Raw genomic sequence first — 16,224 nt, forward strand, 5'->3', positions numbered from 1 at the left:
CTTTAACAACTTTAAAAAACTTTTCTTTTTTTTTAATCAATCAATCATTTATTTTAACTCACGACCATGATCACATGTTATGGAACACAAGAACACAAACATTTGTACATTTGTAGCAAGTGGCAGGCTGTACATGTTCAACTAAAATACTTGATTTGGCAAAGAAAAAAATAAAAATCATTTAAACAGAGGAGGGACATTCTTCAAAAAGGATATACATACATACAATAACATTTAATTTATTAATCAATTTAAACATAGATGGTCGGCGTGTATAATACTTTGGTAAGTATTTTTGTCTGAGATTCATTATATTTACATTTTTACATTCAAACTAAATATAGAACTCATCTCCAATATGGTTGACGTTACAGAGTTACAGAATCTCTGACTTCTATCCAGACCTTTATAATAATAATAATAACCTTTATACCTTCCAGTGACTTTTGGTATTAGGCTGTTAGTCATCCTAAAATTACAAATAGCCTGTCTATACTTTTGATTTTGACATAATAAGTAATATTCTAGGTTAAACTCTTGCTTAATCTCTACATAAATATCACATGATGTTCATCCTATAGAGTTCACTTCGCCATTTTTGCAGGAATTGATCTTTCAACCTTTGCTCAACAGTTAGTTTCAACCAGTCAATGTATTACATGTTTGAGGATTTTTGTTTCAACGGTGTGTATATGTATAACCTATTTCCGAAGAATAATGTAATTGCTTTCACCTTCAGGCTTCATCCTTCAGCAGTGTGACGGACTCCACCATGTCCCTGAACATCATCACCGTCACCCTCAACATGGGTCTGTACACACCAGATAAACCGCTGGCTCTGAAGCTCAGGCTGTGTAAGACATTTCCATTTTAAAAAATCCATCACTTTTCTGATTCTTCAACCAAACAGAGAAGTACAACTTCCTGGGCATCAGCATTGTGGGCCAGAGCAACGAGCGAGGCGATGGAGGCATCTACATAGGCTCCATCATGAAGGGAGGAGCTGTGGCTGCGGACGGACGCATCGAGCCCGGTGACATGCTGCTGCAGGTCTGGAGGAAGAACATCCAATTACTATATAAAAGAGACTGTTTCTTGAAACTTTGAAGCTGTTTATTAGATAAACATTTTTCTGCATATTGCAGTTTAGTATTTTGGTTTAGAAACATTCACCAGTCCATTTCTGGAGTTTTTGTATTAACATTTTTCTCAAAAAACTAAATATTCAAATCCAGCTCGACGGAGCTTGTTTTCGTAGGAACAATAATTCAGATACACTGGGTTTTAGTATCAGCTCAACCTTCACATCTCTCTATTTTGGTCTTTTTCCTGACGGACTGAACAAGGACGACACTTATCTATTGAAGATCTTGCTGGCGGCAAGTAAAAAGGCCATTACAAAATGTTGGCTCCAAAAACAGTCCTACTGCTGATCTCTTTATTAGTATTGTTAAACAACTACATCTCTTATAACAGATGACCTATTCCATACGACTCCAAAAAGAACTGGGAGAAAATCGGTGGGCAAAATGGTGTATTTATTTAGCCCAGGGGTCGGCAACCCAAAAAAAAAAAGAGCCATATTGGACCAAAAACACAAAAAACAAATATGTCTGGAGCCGCAAAAAATGAAAAGTCTTGTATAAAGCCTGAATTATGGTTCTGCGTTAGATCGTGTAACGCGGAACCATAAATCAGCCTTAAGCCTTAGAATGAAGGCAACACATGCTGCATGTATCTATATTAGTTATAACTGGGTGAAGATTTTTTCATTATGCACGAGAAAAAAGTCAAAATTTCGAGGAAAAAGTGGAAATGTCAAGAAAAAAGTGGAAATGTAGAGAAAAAAGGGAAAAAAAAGGTCAAACATTTTTGAAAAAGCTCCAGGAGCCACTAGGGCGGCGCTAAAGAGCCGCCGATTGCCGACCTCTGATTTAGCCGATGAGACAGGCCCCTCATAAATTTTTTGTGTGACATTACACTGTGAAGTTGTTAAAGTTGACTTGAGTTACTAATCATCCCATGACCTCACATGTTTGTTTTGTAATATGTTTCTTATTGTAATGTAAGAAAAATTCTAAATAGATGCAGTAATTTTAATCAACAGCACATAAATCATTTCAATATTTGTAAAATTCTTATCAGCTTAAACATTTGGAAGGAAAGTCCTGGCTTTCCTTTGTTTTAAAATTGATAATGAAATATCTAGAGACTTTCATTTTTCCTCTTTTTACTAAACTGTTAGTAAATCTTCTTATCGTGCTTTTTTTCTCCCACTAAGGTGAATGACATCAACTTTGAGAATATGAGTAATGACGATGCAGTGCGAGTTCTCAGAGAGATCGTACACAAGCCGGGGTGAGTTGTTTACTTCTGGTTTTTGCATGTCCTCTGCCTGCACACAGCTGTTTGAGATTTTTGACAATCTCTCGTTGTCTCGCCGTTTATTAGGCCCATTATCCTCACAGTGGCCAAGTGCTGGGACCCGTCTCCTCAGGGTTACTTCACTCTGCCCCGCAGTAAGTTCAGCTCCGCCTCGGCAGCTTGTGTGCGGTTGAATGTGCATATGGAACAGGAAATGAAACGAAGTAATAACATAAATCTGTTTAAAAAGAAAGTGTGAGAAACAAATAAGGTGGGGAAAATGGTATATTATACTTGCTTAAGATATGTTTAGATATTTATGTAGTATATATTATCTATTGAGAGGGATAGTTGAAATTATGTAATATATGTTATATATTCAGTGTTTCCCCTAGAATTTTTTTCAGGCCCGGTGGTACCACCGAAAAAACCCTAAACAGACGAGGCGCGTGGGACGGCATATTGGACATGTGACATGTGACATGCAGCAATATAACAAAGTTTTACATTAAAAATCATTGTAGGCCTATATTGCTGAATTATATCACATCAATGAAATCATTAGGCTTAATCTAACCTTTAACCAAAGTGTCATGGGCCTGAAAGGCTGCAGTGTGCTGGTCTGACCCATATGAGCACATCTTTTCTATATATTTCAATTCAATTCAATTTTATTTATATAGCGTCTAATACAACAGATGTTGTCTCTAGACGCTTTCCAGAGATCCAGAACATGAACATAAACATAAACATAAACCCCCGAGCAATTATTATATAAACAATGGCAGGTAAAAACTCCCATAGTGGGAGAAAAACCTTAAGCCAAACAGTGGCAAGGAAAAACTCCCCTTTAGGAGGGAAGAAACCTTGAGCAGGACCAGGCTCATAAGGGGGGACCCTCCTGCCGAAGGCCAGACTGGGGGAGTCAGGGACGTCGACATAATATTTCAGAGGGATCTCTATGAAAACCCTCTAGGATGGTCCTCTTTTAACGGCTGCTTGTGCTGACGGCATATGCCACAAAACATCCCTATTCACAATTGAGATTATATCAGTTATAAATAATTTAAACATTGTAGAAGATTTTTTTTTACCCCTGTTTTGTTATAACAGAGTTACATGCATTTGACTGGGGAAAAAATTAACCTTTAGTGGTTCTAGTGGAAAGACAATCTATTGTCTGTGTTATTTTCATTATTATTGCTTACCAAAAAAAGAAGCTCAATCAGAACAAAAATGTCAGCTAAACAACAAGCAGAACCTACGGCGTAGGTTACTCGGCGACGCGCAACGTACGGTGCGTTTCGCCGCGTACCCTACGCCGTAGGTTCTGCGTTGGTGTAGCGCGGAACCATAAAGCAGACTTGACGCTCACACGTGTGCCGGCGCTAGGATCCCGCGGATGCCTGGTGCGTCGTCGGGCTGTGTTTTCCTTCATGCTTCCCTGAAGCGTCACATGCAAACACAAACACACGGACCTGGCAGCAACATTTCTTTATATCATGTTGTCTGTCGCCCGCAATATTTTTTCTTTTTTTGGCCGGCGCCATAGTTGGCTAGCTACAAACTCTACATCCCATAATGTATAATAATATGCCCGCGCTCTCAGCAGCGGTACTCGCATCGTTACTAGGCAACGAAGCAGGTTGACTCACGTTGCAGAACAGCGCTGCGCAGAGACTCCTGAACGTAAATGATCATTGATTTTTTTTTTTTTTTTTTTAGGCCTGGCGGGGGGTCTCGTTGGCCTGGCGGCCCCGCCAGGCCTATACAATGGTAGGGGAAACACTGATATTTATTGGGTATGTAGCACATATATATTTGTAGGGATAATTATGTAGTTTATATAGTGTATATTTATATAGATATATAATAGTTGTATTTTCTAGATATTGATATAACATTTATGTAATATTTATATTGTCTATATACTTATAAGGATAATTATGTAATAATAGGCATGTTTACAGAGTATTTATATAGATTATATTTATATGGATATTGTGTAGATATAATAATAGCAATAATGTAAATCTATAGTGTTATAAAGGGGTAGGAACTAGGAAAAAGTGTAAACTTCTTCCTACTCCTTTTTTTCGAACATATGTTTATATGAAGATGTAAATGTTTATCTTTCATTATTATTTTCACTTTCATTTTATATACATGTTCGAAATAAAAATTAATTCATCATCAAAAAATTAATTCATCATATCTGCCGTCACTCAACGAAGGTTTTCCTCTTGTGTGTGTAGACGAGCCGATCCGACCCATTGACCCGGCAGCATGGGTTAGTCACTCGGTGGCCATGACGGGGGTTTACCCTCCCTACCCCGGCAGCTCGTCACTCAGCACCATCACTTCCACCTCCGTCACCGAGACCGAACGTGAGTTTTCTTTTGTTTCTAGTGCTTCATTACTCGTCTCACTGTCACTGTGCTGTAATTAAGCTCCCATCTTTCACGGCTCCAATTATTTTCTAATAACACTGCACTCTGCCCTTTTGAAACTTGTTTACTTTTTTGTGCCAGCGTGTTGATATTCGAGGCCTGAATGATGCTCATTATCCCGCTTCAGTCGCCACGCATCTTTGTTTTCCCTCATGACATCAACCCGGGAATCATGTTTCCATCTGTCTCTTTGCTCTCATCGCTGCTCTTGTGTGATGCGATAAGTGCTGCTTTCCTGCCTTTGATCCTTTCAAAGGATCCTCTGCTTGCCGTCTTGACTCAAGTTGTGATTCTGTGTGAATTCTTCTGCTTTTTTTCCTTTTTTTTTAACGTGCTCTTGTGTCTCCCTCCAGGTTTCGATGACTTGAACTTATCGCTGCACTCTGACATGGCATCAGTCGCCAAAGCCATGGCTTCGCCAGAGTCTGGTCTGGAGGTTCGGGACCGCATGTGGCTTAAAATTACCATCCCCAACGCTTTCCTTGGTAAGATGAAAACTGTACAGGGAGGGGGGGGGGAGACAGCATTAGTTTCATGAACTCTCTTCGCCTCACATGGCTTTACAGGGCAGCCATTATGTTCACAGAATTAAAACCGTGTGACTTGTGGGAGGGGAAAAAACCCCAACGTACAAATGTGAATGCTTGTTTTGAATGAAAACGTGTTAAATTGGAATCACCTGCATCTGAATCACAAGAAATAATTACATAAACCACATGTTTGTCCATTTTTGTACTTTTTGAAATGATAGTTTGGGGTTGTGTTCAATTTCTTGTTTAGATGTGATTTGTTTTTTTTCTTTTTTTAGTTTAATGAACTTAAGTCCTGCAGCTTGGAAACCATTAGGCTTCCAGATTTTGTGTTTTATCAGCTCAGTAACTTTGAGGATAGTCCCAGTTTCCAAACTCCTTTAACATTTAATTAGCATTTCATTTTTACCAAACTAAAAATTGTAAGAACGAGTCCTGTTACATCTCAGCTACTTTAAAACATGTTGAGATGATTGTAGATTTTTATGCCTCGATTTAATTTGTTCTTGATGAAAACACCCGAGGGACTACTTTTATGTGGTTTATTTGGTTTATTAGTCAGAGAGCAACGCTTTAATCACACTGCCTACAAATAACTTTTTTTTTCTTTTTTATCTGGAGCTTCATATATACCCTAGTCCAGGGGTCGGCAACCCGCGGCTCTAGAGCGGCATGTGGCTCTTTAGCGCCGCCCTAGTGGCTCCCTGGAGCTTTTTTTTTTCCAAAATGTTTGACCTTTTTTTTCTTTTTTTTTTCTTTTTTCCTTTTTTCCTTTCCTTTTCAATCTCAAAATTTATTTTTTCTCGACATTTGGACTTTTTTCTCGACATTTCGACACTTTCTCGAGATTTCGACTTTTTTTCCTCAACATTTCCACTTTTTTCTTGAGATTGTACTTCAACATTAATCTCGACATTTTGACTTTTTTCTCGAAGTTTTGACTTTTTTCTCAACATTTCGACTTTTTTCTCGAAGTGCATAATGGAAAAAAAAATATTCGCCCATTTATAACTAATATAGAAACATGCAGCATGTGTTGTCTTCGTTCTAAGGCTTATACAAGACTTCATTTTTTGCGGCTCCAGACATATTTGTTTTTTGTGTTTTTGGTCCAATACAGCTTTTTCAACATTTTTGGGGTGCCGACCCCTGCACTAGTCATAGTGATTCGTTTTTAAATGAAAATAATCTGACCATGGTGAAGCATAATGGCAAATTCAACCTCAGATTAACAGCAACATTCCACCTTTTTTCCCCCGGTGCTATTATTTTTGAATAAAAATGAAATGGAAAAAAAAAATTTAAAAATCTTCTGGGCAATACTAAGTACCCCTTAACTGGTTCCACTGGATATGACAGCCAGGTGCTGCCAATCAAATGTAATTGATTAACTGAGCATCATTGACCTCTTTTTAAATATTAGTTTTTGGTAGTTTGCTGGTAGAGCATGTGAAGTTGTTTCTTATAGAAAATAATTATAAGTGAAGTTCTTGAAGAAACGATTTCTGCTGCGCATCAGCAACCCTTTCCAGGGGTTTTCAACATTTTCTAAATAATTAGCAGTTCAAGGGTCTACAGTTAGTAAGATAAAGACAGTACGGTTCATTAGGAAGGGTTTTCAGGAGAAAGCCTCTTCTCTCTAGAAGAAACATGGAAGCACAACTGAGATTTGCAAGATTTTTGTAACACTGTCCTGTAGATACATAAAACCTAAAAATCAAACAGCACTTTTGCAGAAGCACCTTGTACCAACCACCTAGAGATCTGTGCATAAGAAAACGTACAAAATCCTTATTGAACTGAAACAGTGACTATGTTTACATGCAGTCAAAATTGGGGTTATTGCTAATATTCCGGTTACTGACACATTGGGAATATTCCGTTTACATGGTAATTAATCATTCGGGATATCTGGATCAAAACAGCGACGCACAGAGAACATCATGACGCAATTCCCGTCATTTCCGCTTCTTCTTCCTGTATCCAAATTCAAAACAAATGCTGCTTCGCGCAACTTTTCGCTCACCTTCTTGTAAATCTTCTATCCCGGTACTTTCGTCTACAAATGCAGAAATGTTCATATCCTTCATTACATTTATGAAGTGATTAGTCTCCTCCTGGTCTTGGTTTCTCCGTGTTTATAAGAACTTCCTGGACTCAAAAGACCAGGATTCCTTGTGAACAGAACATGTGCAGAAAACAAAATCATGTTCCGTTTGATGGGGATATGCCATAAATAAATAAAAGTAAATAAATACAAAGATTGATTCATGCTCACCTTGAGCAAGTGTAAGAGGAGATTTATTTTTGTTAAGAAGGTTATTTTGGTAATTGAGGGTTGATTATTTGATAAATATATTCTTTCTATTCTGATGTAAATCAGGGACTATAATGACACTAGTCAGTTTATCTGTAGTGATTAGTCTGTTTTAGATTGGGCGGAGTGATACGCCACAGTACGGCACTAGGTGCTGTGTTGATGTTCTAAAATCCTACACTGTTGAGGGACATTAAAGTACACTGGAACTCAGCAGAAGTTGTCCCCGTGTTTATCCTACTCACCACCCCAAAAGGGTTTAATTTAAGAAGGTAAGGCTTAACTCTACACCAGCCTTACATAAGTAAAGATTCAGAGCTCAAAACGGGACCGCAAAACGGTACTAGTTTCTTGTGAGGGTCGAGGCGTGGTCGGATGCGCGTTACTAACACAATAGATTAATATTAATAACCCAATATCGCTATACACTTTGCCACCTCCACGTCACGTTTCGTTTTTATATCGCGAAATTTCGTGGCACGATATATTGTTACACCCCTAATCACTTTGCGCGTTGCTGCGTTTCCTACGGCGTAGGCCTTGCGTCGATTTAGCGCGGAACCATAAATCAGGCTTTACGAGTGAACGTCTCACGAGGGGCATTCGCGTTGCGACGCCACTGTGCCAGAGTACTGTGAGCTCATGAGAAGTCCCGGTACGCCAGAGGCTAATATTGAGAAGTGGGGGTACTCCGTACCGGTGCGTACCGGCCCACTTAGAGCACTGCGCTGGATAGATTTTCTTGTGCGCTGAGAATATGCGGGCAGTGCGCGATTGCGCACGCGCGCAGTTTAGAGGGAACATTGATGGGCACCATTCTTTCATTCCACCCCTTCTAAGGTGGTTTTGGCATTAAAAAGTTCAATCAGTTGAAGAGTCTCCTGTCAGCGGGGCCAATGGGGTACAGCAGCAGTGATGAGCAAAGGGAGAAATTAAAATGGGGTAATGGAAACAAACGCTAAAGGGGTCAGAATAATATCACCATTATTTAGAGTTGTAAGCAAATTCTTGGATTCTTCATTTCTTTGCAATCCTTTTGAAAATAATTTTGTACTTTGAATTTTGTACTTTGAATTTTGTACTTTGTACTTTTTACTTTTTACTTTTGTACTTAAGTACATTTTACAGCATGTACTTTTGGTACATTATTATATTTAATTTGAGGTACTTTTATACTTTTACTTAAGTAATGTTCTTAATGGGTACTTCTTACTTTTACTTAAGTAATTTTCAAGCAGAAAATTTGTACTTTTACTTAAGTACAATATTTTTGTACTTTTTCCACCTCTGCCCCTAATAAATAATGGCACAGTGTAAAATCTTTTCTGTTGTGATTTGACTGAGGTTGTATTTCCATATGGTAACGTTTTACATGAGGAGAAAACAATGGGATTAAAGGACGGGTTGCTACGGTCCATGCTCCTGATTGCATTGAGCGTTCCTGATGTGATATGTGACGGTGTGTGCTGTGATGCTTTGACCCATCTCCAGGTTCAGATGTGGTGGAGTGGCTGTTCCACCACATCGAAGGCTTTCAGGACCGCAGAGAAGCCAGGAAGTACGCCAGCAACCTTCTGAAGGCTGGCTTCATTCGACACACCGTCAATAAGATCACCTTCTCTGAACAGTGCTACTACGTGTTCGGAGACTTAAGCGACTGCGAAAACTGTGAGTTACTGGAAAACGCATCAGAGGCCGACGTCAATCCGCAGCACGTTGCACTTAATTACATTTTGCATGCTTTTGTGAGCGCTACTGTTGTTTGTAAAGAGATCAAACATGGGGAAATCTGAATTATTGAAGGATTTCTTGTATGCCCTGCCAGAGCTAAATTTGGAGCTTATAACATCATAAAATGAGCACAGCTTACAACCCTTACAGCTCATCATAACAATTGGAGAAGCATGCAAGCATTTCACGTGAGGGGGGGAATAAGTGCATCTGTTTTTGACTTCACAGAAACGTTTACCGTAGTATCTACAGAAAATGCATCAATGGTTTAAATATATCCCGTGTTTCACGGCCTCTCTCCTATCTCCCACCCAGATATGGCTAATCTGTCCCTGAACGATAACGACGGCTCCAGCGGGGCCTCGGACCAGGACACCCTGGCCCCTCTGCCGCTCCCTGGCGCCTCCCCGTGGCCCATGATGCACACCTTCCCCTACCAGCCCTACCCCACACATCCCTACTCCAGCCAGCCCCCTCCCTACCACGAGCTCAGCAGCTACAGCTTCGCCCCCGGCAGCACGGGCAGCCAACACAGCGAAGGTGAGGACAGACCGCTGATCTAATCAACCAGCTAACGGCAGAGTTTAGTTTAGTTTAGTTTATTTTGGTCATGACATCACAAAAAAAGAATTAAAATAAGACAAACATCAAAATAGCTTTGACAAAATTAAGAATAAAATAAAAATGAAAACAAGGAAACAAATACAATGTTCAAAGAAAACATTACAAAAAGGTTTCCAATATACAAATAACATCTAGACCAGGGGTGTCAAACTCATTTTGCTTGGCGGGCCGGATTTGACAATTTTTTTTCTCGCGGGCCGCACGCTCAAAATAACATAAATGGTGCGGAAAATTTTTTCTCTAATTCTTTTTTTTTTTTACTATTGTTATCTAATCCAATATCAGTTTAGTTCATTTTAAAGGAAATATACACTTTGTTTAAACTCTAATTATGTAAAATATTTATGTTTAATGTAATAATTATGTAAGATACTTTTAATATCATTTTACAAAGATAAACAGAAACAAGTATTTTAGTTTTTTTTATATTTCGCTTTTTTTATAGGAAATTTAATTAAAAGCAAAATCTTTCTTATTACATCCGAGAGTGTTTCTTTGTGATTTAGAGATTTTTCCAGTACAATTAAGTGTATTTATTTGTAAAAATTGGCGCGGATATTTACGCCAGTGTGCCGGAAAAGTCAGCACTTCTCTTTTAACTGTTTTACTTTGTCACTATCCTCGTATTCAAAACTGAAATTCTCAGAATAAATATCTTCTATCATCTTTTTTAGCAGTGATATTTTTCCTGCGAAAATATATAATAGTAGTCAGTTAATAAAAATAAACGACCGTCTACAAAGAAATAAAATCGGCAAATGCATTCTAGAAAACTAAAAAAATGTCAAACTGCTGTATGTGTGAATAACGATGGATTTGTAGAAGAAATATATTATCGGATATGCTGCGATTCATGGCAATTATTTATGCCTTCCTTTTTAGTAAATTAACATTTCGTTTTTTTGCGTTGGAAACTTCTCGCGGGCCGCATGAAAACCTCTCAGGCCGCACATTTGACACCCCTGATCTAGACCGAAAAAGTTGTAGGCTGAAGCAAAGCTTATTCATCGCCTACCCTTAAAAAGATTATTTAAAGTAATGAAATAAAAGCAAGAAGTAAGAGTTAAGACTGCCAGTAAAAGAAATTGCCTCCATGGGGATAACAAAGATTCCTCAAGAAATAAGAAAGAAAGAAAGAAAGAAAGAAAAAAAGGTGCAGTCTACATGTTTCCTTCATCCTTAAATAATCAAATCAAATCACCAATTAAATGAATACCCAAATCAACATTGTAAGCATCACCGCTCATTACTTTCATACTTGCATTGTATGTCTTTGTTTTCCTAATACAGTCACTCCTTTTAATGTGCATTATGCAGTAGTACGATAAAGGTTTTTGGTTTTTCTAATTCTACTTGCGTGGCTGAGTTACATTATTATTAATTAGCCTGTGGAATCAGGTCTATCAGTACTACTAAAAAAAAACTTTAGTAATAACCCTTTTTTTGGATAGACATGGCAGGACAAGCACACGCACCGCTAATTGAAGTCAGCAATGGTTGTGCCTTTACGTGTCCCAGTAAAGCAGAACAGAGCCAGCTCTGCCAGCAGCTGGACCTCCTCTGAGTGGAAAGCTGCCATCAGTAATGCACTTGTGCTTGTTATTTTATGACGAGTCAAATGTGAGAAGTGGAAAAGATCTGCTCTGCTCCTTTGTGCTTTTTCTTTCCTGCTTCACTTCATTTTTTACTTTGTTTTTTTTTGAGCTATGAAGTTAAGTTTGAAGACTATTAATAAAACAACCGGAAAATTAAACAAATAGGAGTTCCATAGCAACCGTCTTCAGGTAAATACGTAAAGTAAAGTGTACTGTTGAATGTCTGTTAGCCAAGATTTAAGTTTCCTTTGCTTTTTAGCAATAAAACTGTTACATAAAACCACAATGTTCTGGCTTGACTCTTTAGATTAGATTCAACTTTATTGTCATTGCACATGTCAAAAGTAGTTAGCATCTAACCAGAAGGGCTTATGCAGTGAAATAAACACAATGTACAGCATATACACATATATACAGTACTGGAGTTGAGGGGTGATGGCATCCCCCCCTGTAAAACTGCCACCCTCCCTTTCCATCCCTTATGTCATTTCATCAATGAATGTGGTTTTACTGCTATTTCAACATTTAGAGTCATCACCAGAAAAATTACTTACCGTATTTGACCATTTTCACCTGTTTCAAGTAAATTTTCACTTGAAATAAGTAGGAAAATCTGCCAGTGGGACAATATTTATCGTCTCATTACAAACAATAAAATCTTTTTACACATGCAGATTCTACTTATTTTAAGTGAAAATCTACTTAAAACAAGACTCATCACTGGAAAATACAAAAACTTTCACCTGTTTCAAGTGTAATGAGATTTCTTTACTAAAATTAGATATTTTAACTAGAAATAAGACAAATATTCTTGTTAAGATTTTGAGTTTTTGCAGTGATCCATGTTACTTATCCTGTGAAGGACAGAGTCATATTGATAAGTTCAGAAAAGTGTTTTTTATTGTTGTGTTTTGATGTATTTGATGTAAGCCCAGTGGATATTTAAAGCTTACAGAAGGCTGCATTTAACTGCTGCTATGTCATTCCTGCAGTATTTCTGCAGGTGTTTTGGTCACTGCTATTATTTGTAATATATTATATTATTTGTAAACAGCACAAATTATCTGTCCCCATATGATAAAATCCCCCATCCCCCCTGATTTCTTTTTTTTTACAACTCGAGTACTGCATATATACACATTGAAAGCCAACACTCAAAAGATCTTATTTTCAAATTTGAGTCAAATAAGTAAAACGATATAGTGGTAAGAGTAGCGCTGGAGGACATGGCTCAAATGTATATTACGATATACTAATTTTGACTGATGTGTTATAATGTTGTGATATAATGTTGAGATTAATATGAACTACTTGCCCACAAATCTCCAAAACTGACATTTCCATCAAAGGAACTTGTTGCCACTGTCAATATTTCATGTGAGTTGTACACTTAACTTTTAAGCTTATTAAAAGGATTATTATTCACTGATTCAATGACAAAAAAATGTTTTCACAAGGATAAACTGGAGCACTCAGACTTCCTCAGATGTAACATAATTTTCCTTTTTCCTTCCAGGGAGCCGAAGCAGCGGCTCGACAAGAAGCGAGGGTGAGCGACATCGCAACAGTAAAGGTCCAGGCAGCACCGTGGGCGGAGGAGAGAAATCCCCGTCCGCCGGAGGAGGAGAGGGCGGCGGCGGCGCTGACTCTCGGTCCGGCAGCGGCAGCGAATCCGAATATTCCACCCGCAGCAGCCTGAGGCGCGGCCACGGCTCGGCCGCCCCCAGCGAGCACAGCCACGCCTCCTCGCAGCGCTCGCACCACCACCGGCTGCCCCAGCCGCCCCACATGTCCCCCTACCCGCCGGGCATCCTGCCCTACAACCCCATGATGGTGATGATGGTGCCGCAGCACGCACACCCCGCCATGGCGGCCGCCCACACCCTTCAACACACTCCGCAGCTCCCCACGGTCCCCATGCACCCGGCCCTGGCCCCGCCCCCGTCCTCCGTCCCGGGGGGCCCCCCCGGGGCCCCGCCCACCCGTGACCTGGGCTCCGTTCCCCCAGAGCTGACTGCATCCCGCCAGTCCTTCCACCTAGCCATGGGCAACCCCAGCGAGTTCTTCGTGGATGTCATGTAGTTTTTGCCCGTTTCTCCTTCCTGTGAAGTTAGTGTACAGTTCCCACTTGTCACGACGAGGATCTGCTGGTAGCTTGAGATCACGGTGCCTATTGGATTTCGAGGGCACTCGTTACAAATTTGGTGAAACAGGGTTTTTAAAATTGCTAAAAAACAAAGACACAAACATTAAAACGTGATTGAAACTGGGAATGATCTGAGTAACGTTGTCAAGAAAAAGAGTATAATTTCTCTCACAAAGCTCCACCCCAGAGCCGTGCTTTCAGTGCTTCCACCTTGAAGTAGTGTGCATGTTTTAGATTGTTTTTTAAATTTAAGCAAAGCCTTAGCACCGTATTTTCAGTGCCTGTCGGAGCTGCTCAGCACTCCTCCAAAGAGATATCTAACCTTCACAAATCCAACGCTTATCTCGGATCACCCAGAAACTACATAGACCACATCTTAAGACTAAAGGTACCAAGTACATGATGTACTTGGAAAAAAAAAAAGATACAATTCTGCAGTGCAGTATATCTGTATATCTGAATCTGAGCGCCAGGTTCTTTGGCTACAATATCCAGTGCCTTACTCTTTTTTCTGATTTAGAGACACTTTCACACTCCAGGTACATTAAAATAATTCATTTTTTCCCCCACATTGTTTGACAATGAACCTTTTCTGTACATAACTACTACTCCTATGTAAAGACCAAGCTCTAATGTGAAAAAAAAAGGTCCAAAAAACGTCAGGGGGACTTGTGTTTAGTAATTAGTGCCTAGACCTAGTCATCAAACAACTCTGTTCTCTGAATGTGATTGTAAAGGCTTGATGGGACTTTAGGTACTAGTCGGTGAAAAGACAAGAGGCTGAAAGTGGTACTTTTTGATTACATGCAGTGTATATCCTAGCTGTGATCCAAATGCCCTGGCTCCCCATGCTTGTTTTTATGTTACTGACTTGCATTATTCACCCATTTCTTTTTGTATGCGTGACTATATAAATCATGTATAACCCAACTAATAAGGTGCTAAACAAAGAGTCAACTTTCCAGAATGACATTGGCATTGTCACATTGTTTGATTGCCACTTTTGCTTGTGTATTTGAGAATAAATTTGATACAAACTGATTGTTGGGTTATGATTTGGTTCAGAAATGTATTGAACATTTTGCTGCTGGTCTTCTACAGGACTGTCTCAGAAAATTAGAATATTGTGATTTTCTGTAATGCAATTACAGAAACAAAAATGTCATACATTCTGGATTCATTACAAATCAACTGAAATATTGCAAGCCTTTTATTATTTTAATATTGCTGATCATGGCTTACAGCTTAAGAAAACTCAAATATCCTATCTCAAAACATTAGAATATTCTGGGAATCTTAATCTTAAACTGTGAGCCATAATCAGCAATATTAAAATAATAAAAGGCTTGCAATATTTCAGTTGATTTGTAATTAATCCAGAATGTATGACATTTTAGTTTTTTTAATTGCTTTACAGAAAATAAAGAACTTTATCACAATATTCTAATTTTCTGAGATAGTCCTGTAGGCTCTGTAGGTAGCAATACCACATATGACCACATGGGGACTTTTAGAGCTGCTGTTTTGATAAGAGCCTGTGCTGGTGAGTGGGGACTGTTATGTTGCCCATAATTTGCTGAAGTGGACAAATCACAGCCTTTGAGGAGTTCAACAGAATCATTAAAAAATAAGTAACTAAGTAACTGGCTGTAATACTAAAAGTAGCTCGACAAATTAGTTGGTATCCCTAAACAGTACTCGAGTTGTAAAAAAGAATCAGGGGGATGGTGGATTTTATCATATGGGGACAGATAATTTGTGCTGATTACAAATAATATAATATATTACAAATAATAGCAGTGACCAAAACAGCTGCAGAAATACTGCAGGAATGACATAGCAGCAGTTAAATGCAGCCTTCTGTAAGCTTTAAATATCCACTGGGCTTACATCAAATACATCAAAACACAACAATAAAAAACACTTTTCTGAACTTATCAATATGACTCTGTCCTTCACAGGATAAGTAACATGGATCACTGCAAAAACTCAAAATCTTAACAAGAATATTTGTCTTATTTCTAGTTAAAATGTCTCATTTTAGTAAAGAAATCTCATTACACTTAAAACAAGACTCATCACTGGAAAAAACAACAATTTTCACCTGTTTCAAGTAGATTTTCACTTAAAATAAGCAGAAAAATCTGCCAGTGGAACAAGATTTTTTTGCTTGTAATAAGAAGATCAATCTTGTCCCACTGGCAGATTTTTCTACTTATTTAAAGTGAAAATGTACTTGAAACAGGTGACAATTGTCAAATAAGTTATTTTTCTGGTGATGACTCTAAATGTTGAAATAGCAGTAAAACCACATTCATTGATGAAATGACATAAGGGATGGAAAGGAGGGATGGCAGTTTTACAGGGGGGATGATTTGGACTGTTTTTATTTCAGGAGGGATGTCATCCCCCCCTCATCCCCCCTCAACTCCAGTACTGGTTTTAATACACAATTTATTTTGTGATA

General features: G+C 38.7%; 1 protein-coding gene across 2 annotated transcripts in view; it reads left to right on the forward strand.

The window, feature by feature from the left end:
- The window catches only part of dvl2 (dishevelled segment polarity protein 2), a 44,096-nt gene extending 29,298 nt beyond the window's left edge, over positions 1-14,798 (forward strand). Inside the window, exons 7-16 of one of the 2 annotated variants that reach the window (XM_061709537.1) lie at positions 740-809; positions 911-1,050; positions 2,282-2,358; positions 2,452-2,519; positions 4,090-4,140; positions 4,620-4,751; positions 5,168-5,299; positions 9,153-9,329; positions 9,708-9,932; positions 13,128-14,798. In XM_061709537.1, coding sequence (XP_061565521.1) covers positions 740-809; positions 911-1,050; positions 2,282-2,358; positions 2,452-2,519; positions 4,090-4,140; positions 4,620-4,751; positions 5,168-5,299; positions 9,153-9,329; positions 9,708-9,932; positions 13,128-13,693 — 1,638 coding nt within the window. In that variant the 3' untranslated portion in view covers positions 13,694-14,798. The remainder of the gene's footprint in view (positions 1-739; positions 810-910; positions 1,051-2,281; positions 2,359-2,451; positions 2,520-4,089; positions 4,141-4,619; positions 4,752-5,167; positions 5,300-9,152; positions 9,330-9,707; positions 9,933-13,127) is intronic. The other variant, XM_061709538.1, reaches the window with a different exon arrangement.
- Positions 14,799-16,224: the final 1,426 nt, after the last annotated feature.

The sequence above is a fragment of the Cololabis saira genome, chromosome 20, assembly GCF_033807715.1.
Source record: "Cololabis saira isolate AMF1-May2022 chromosome 20, fColSai1.1, whole genome shotgun sequence".
Lineage (NCBI taxonomy): Eukaryota > Metazoa > Chordata > Actinopteri > Beloniformes > Belonidae > Cololabis > Cololabis saira.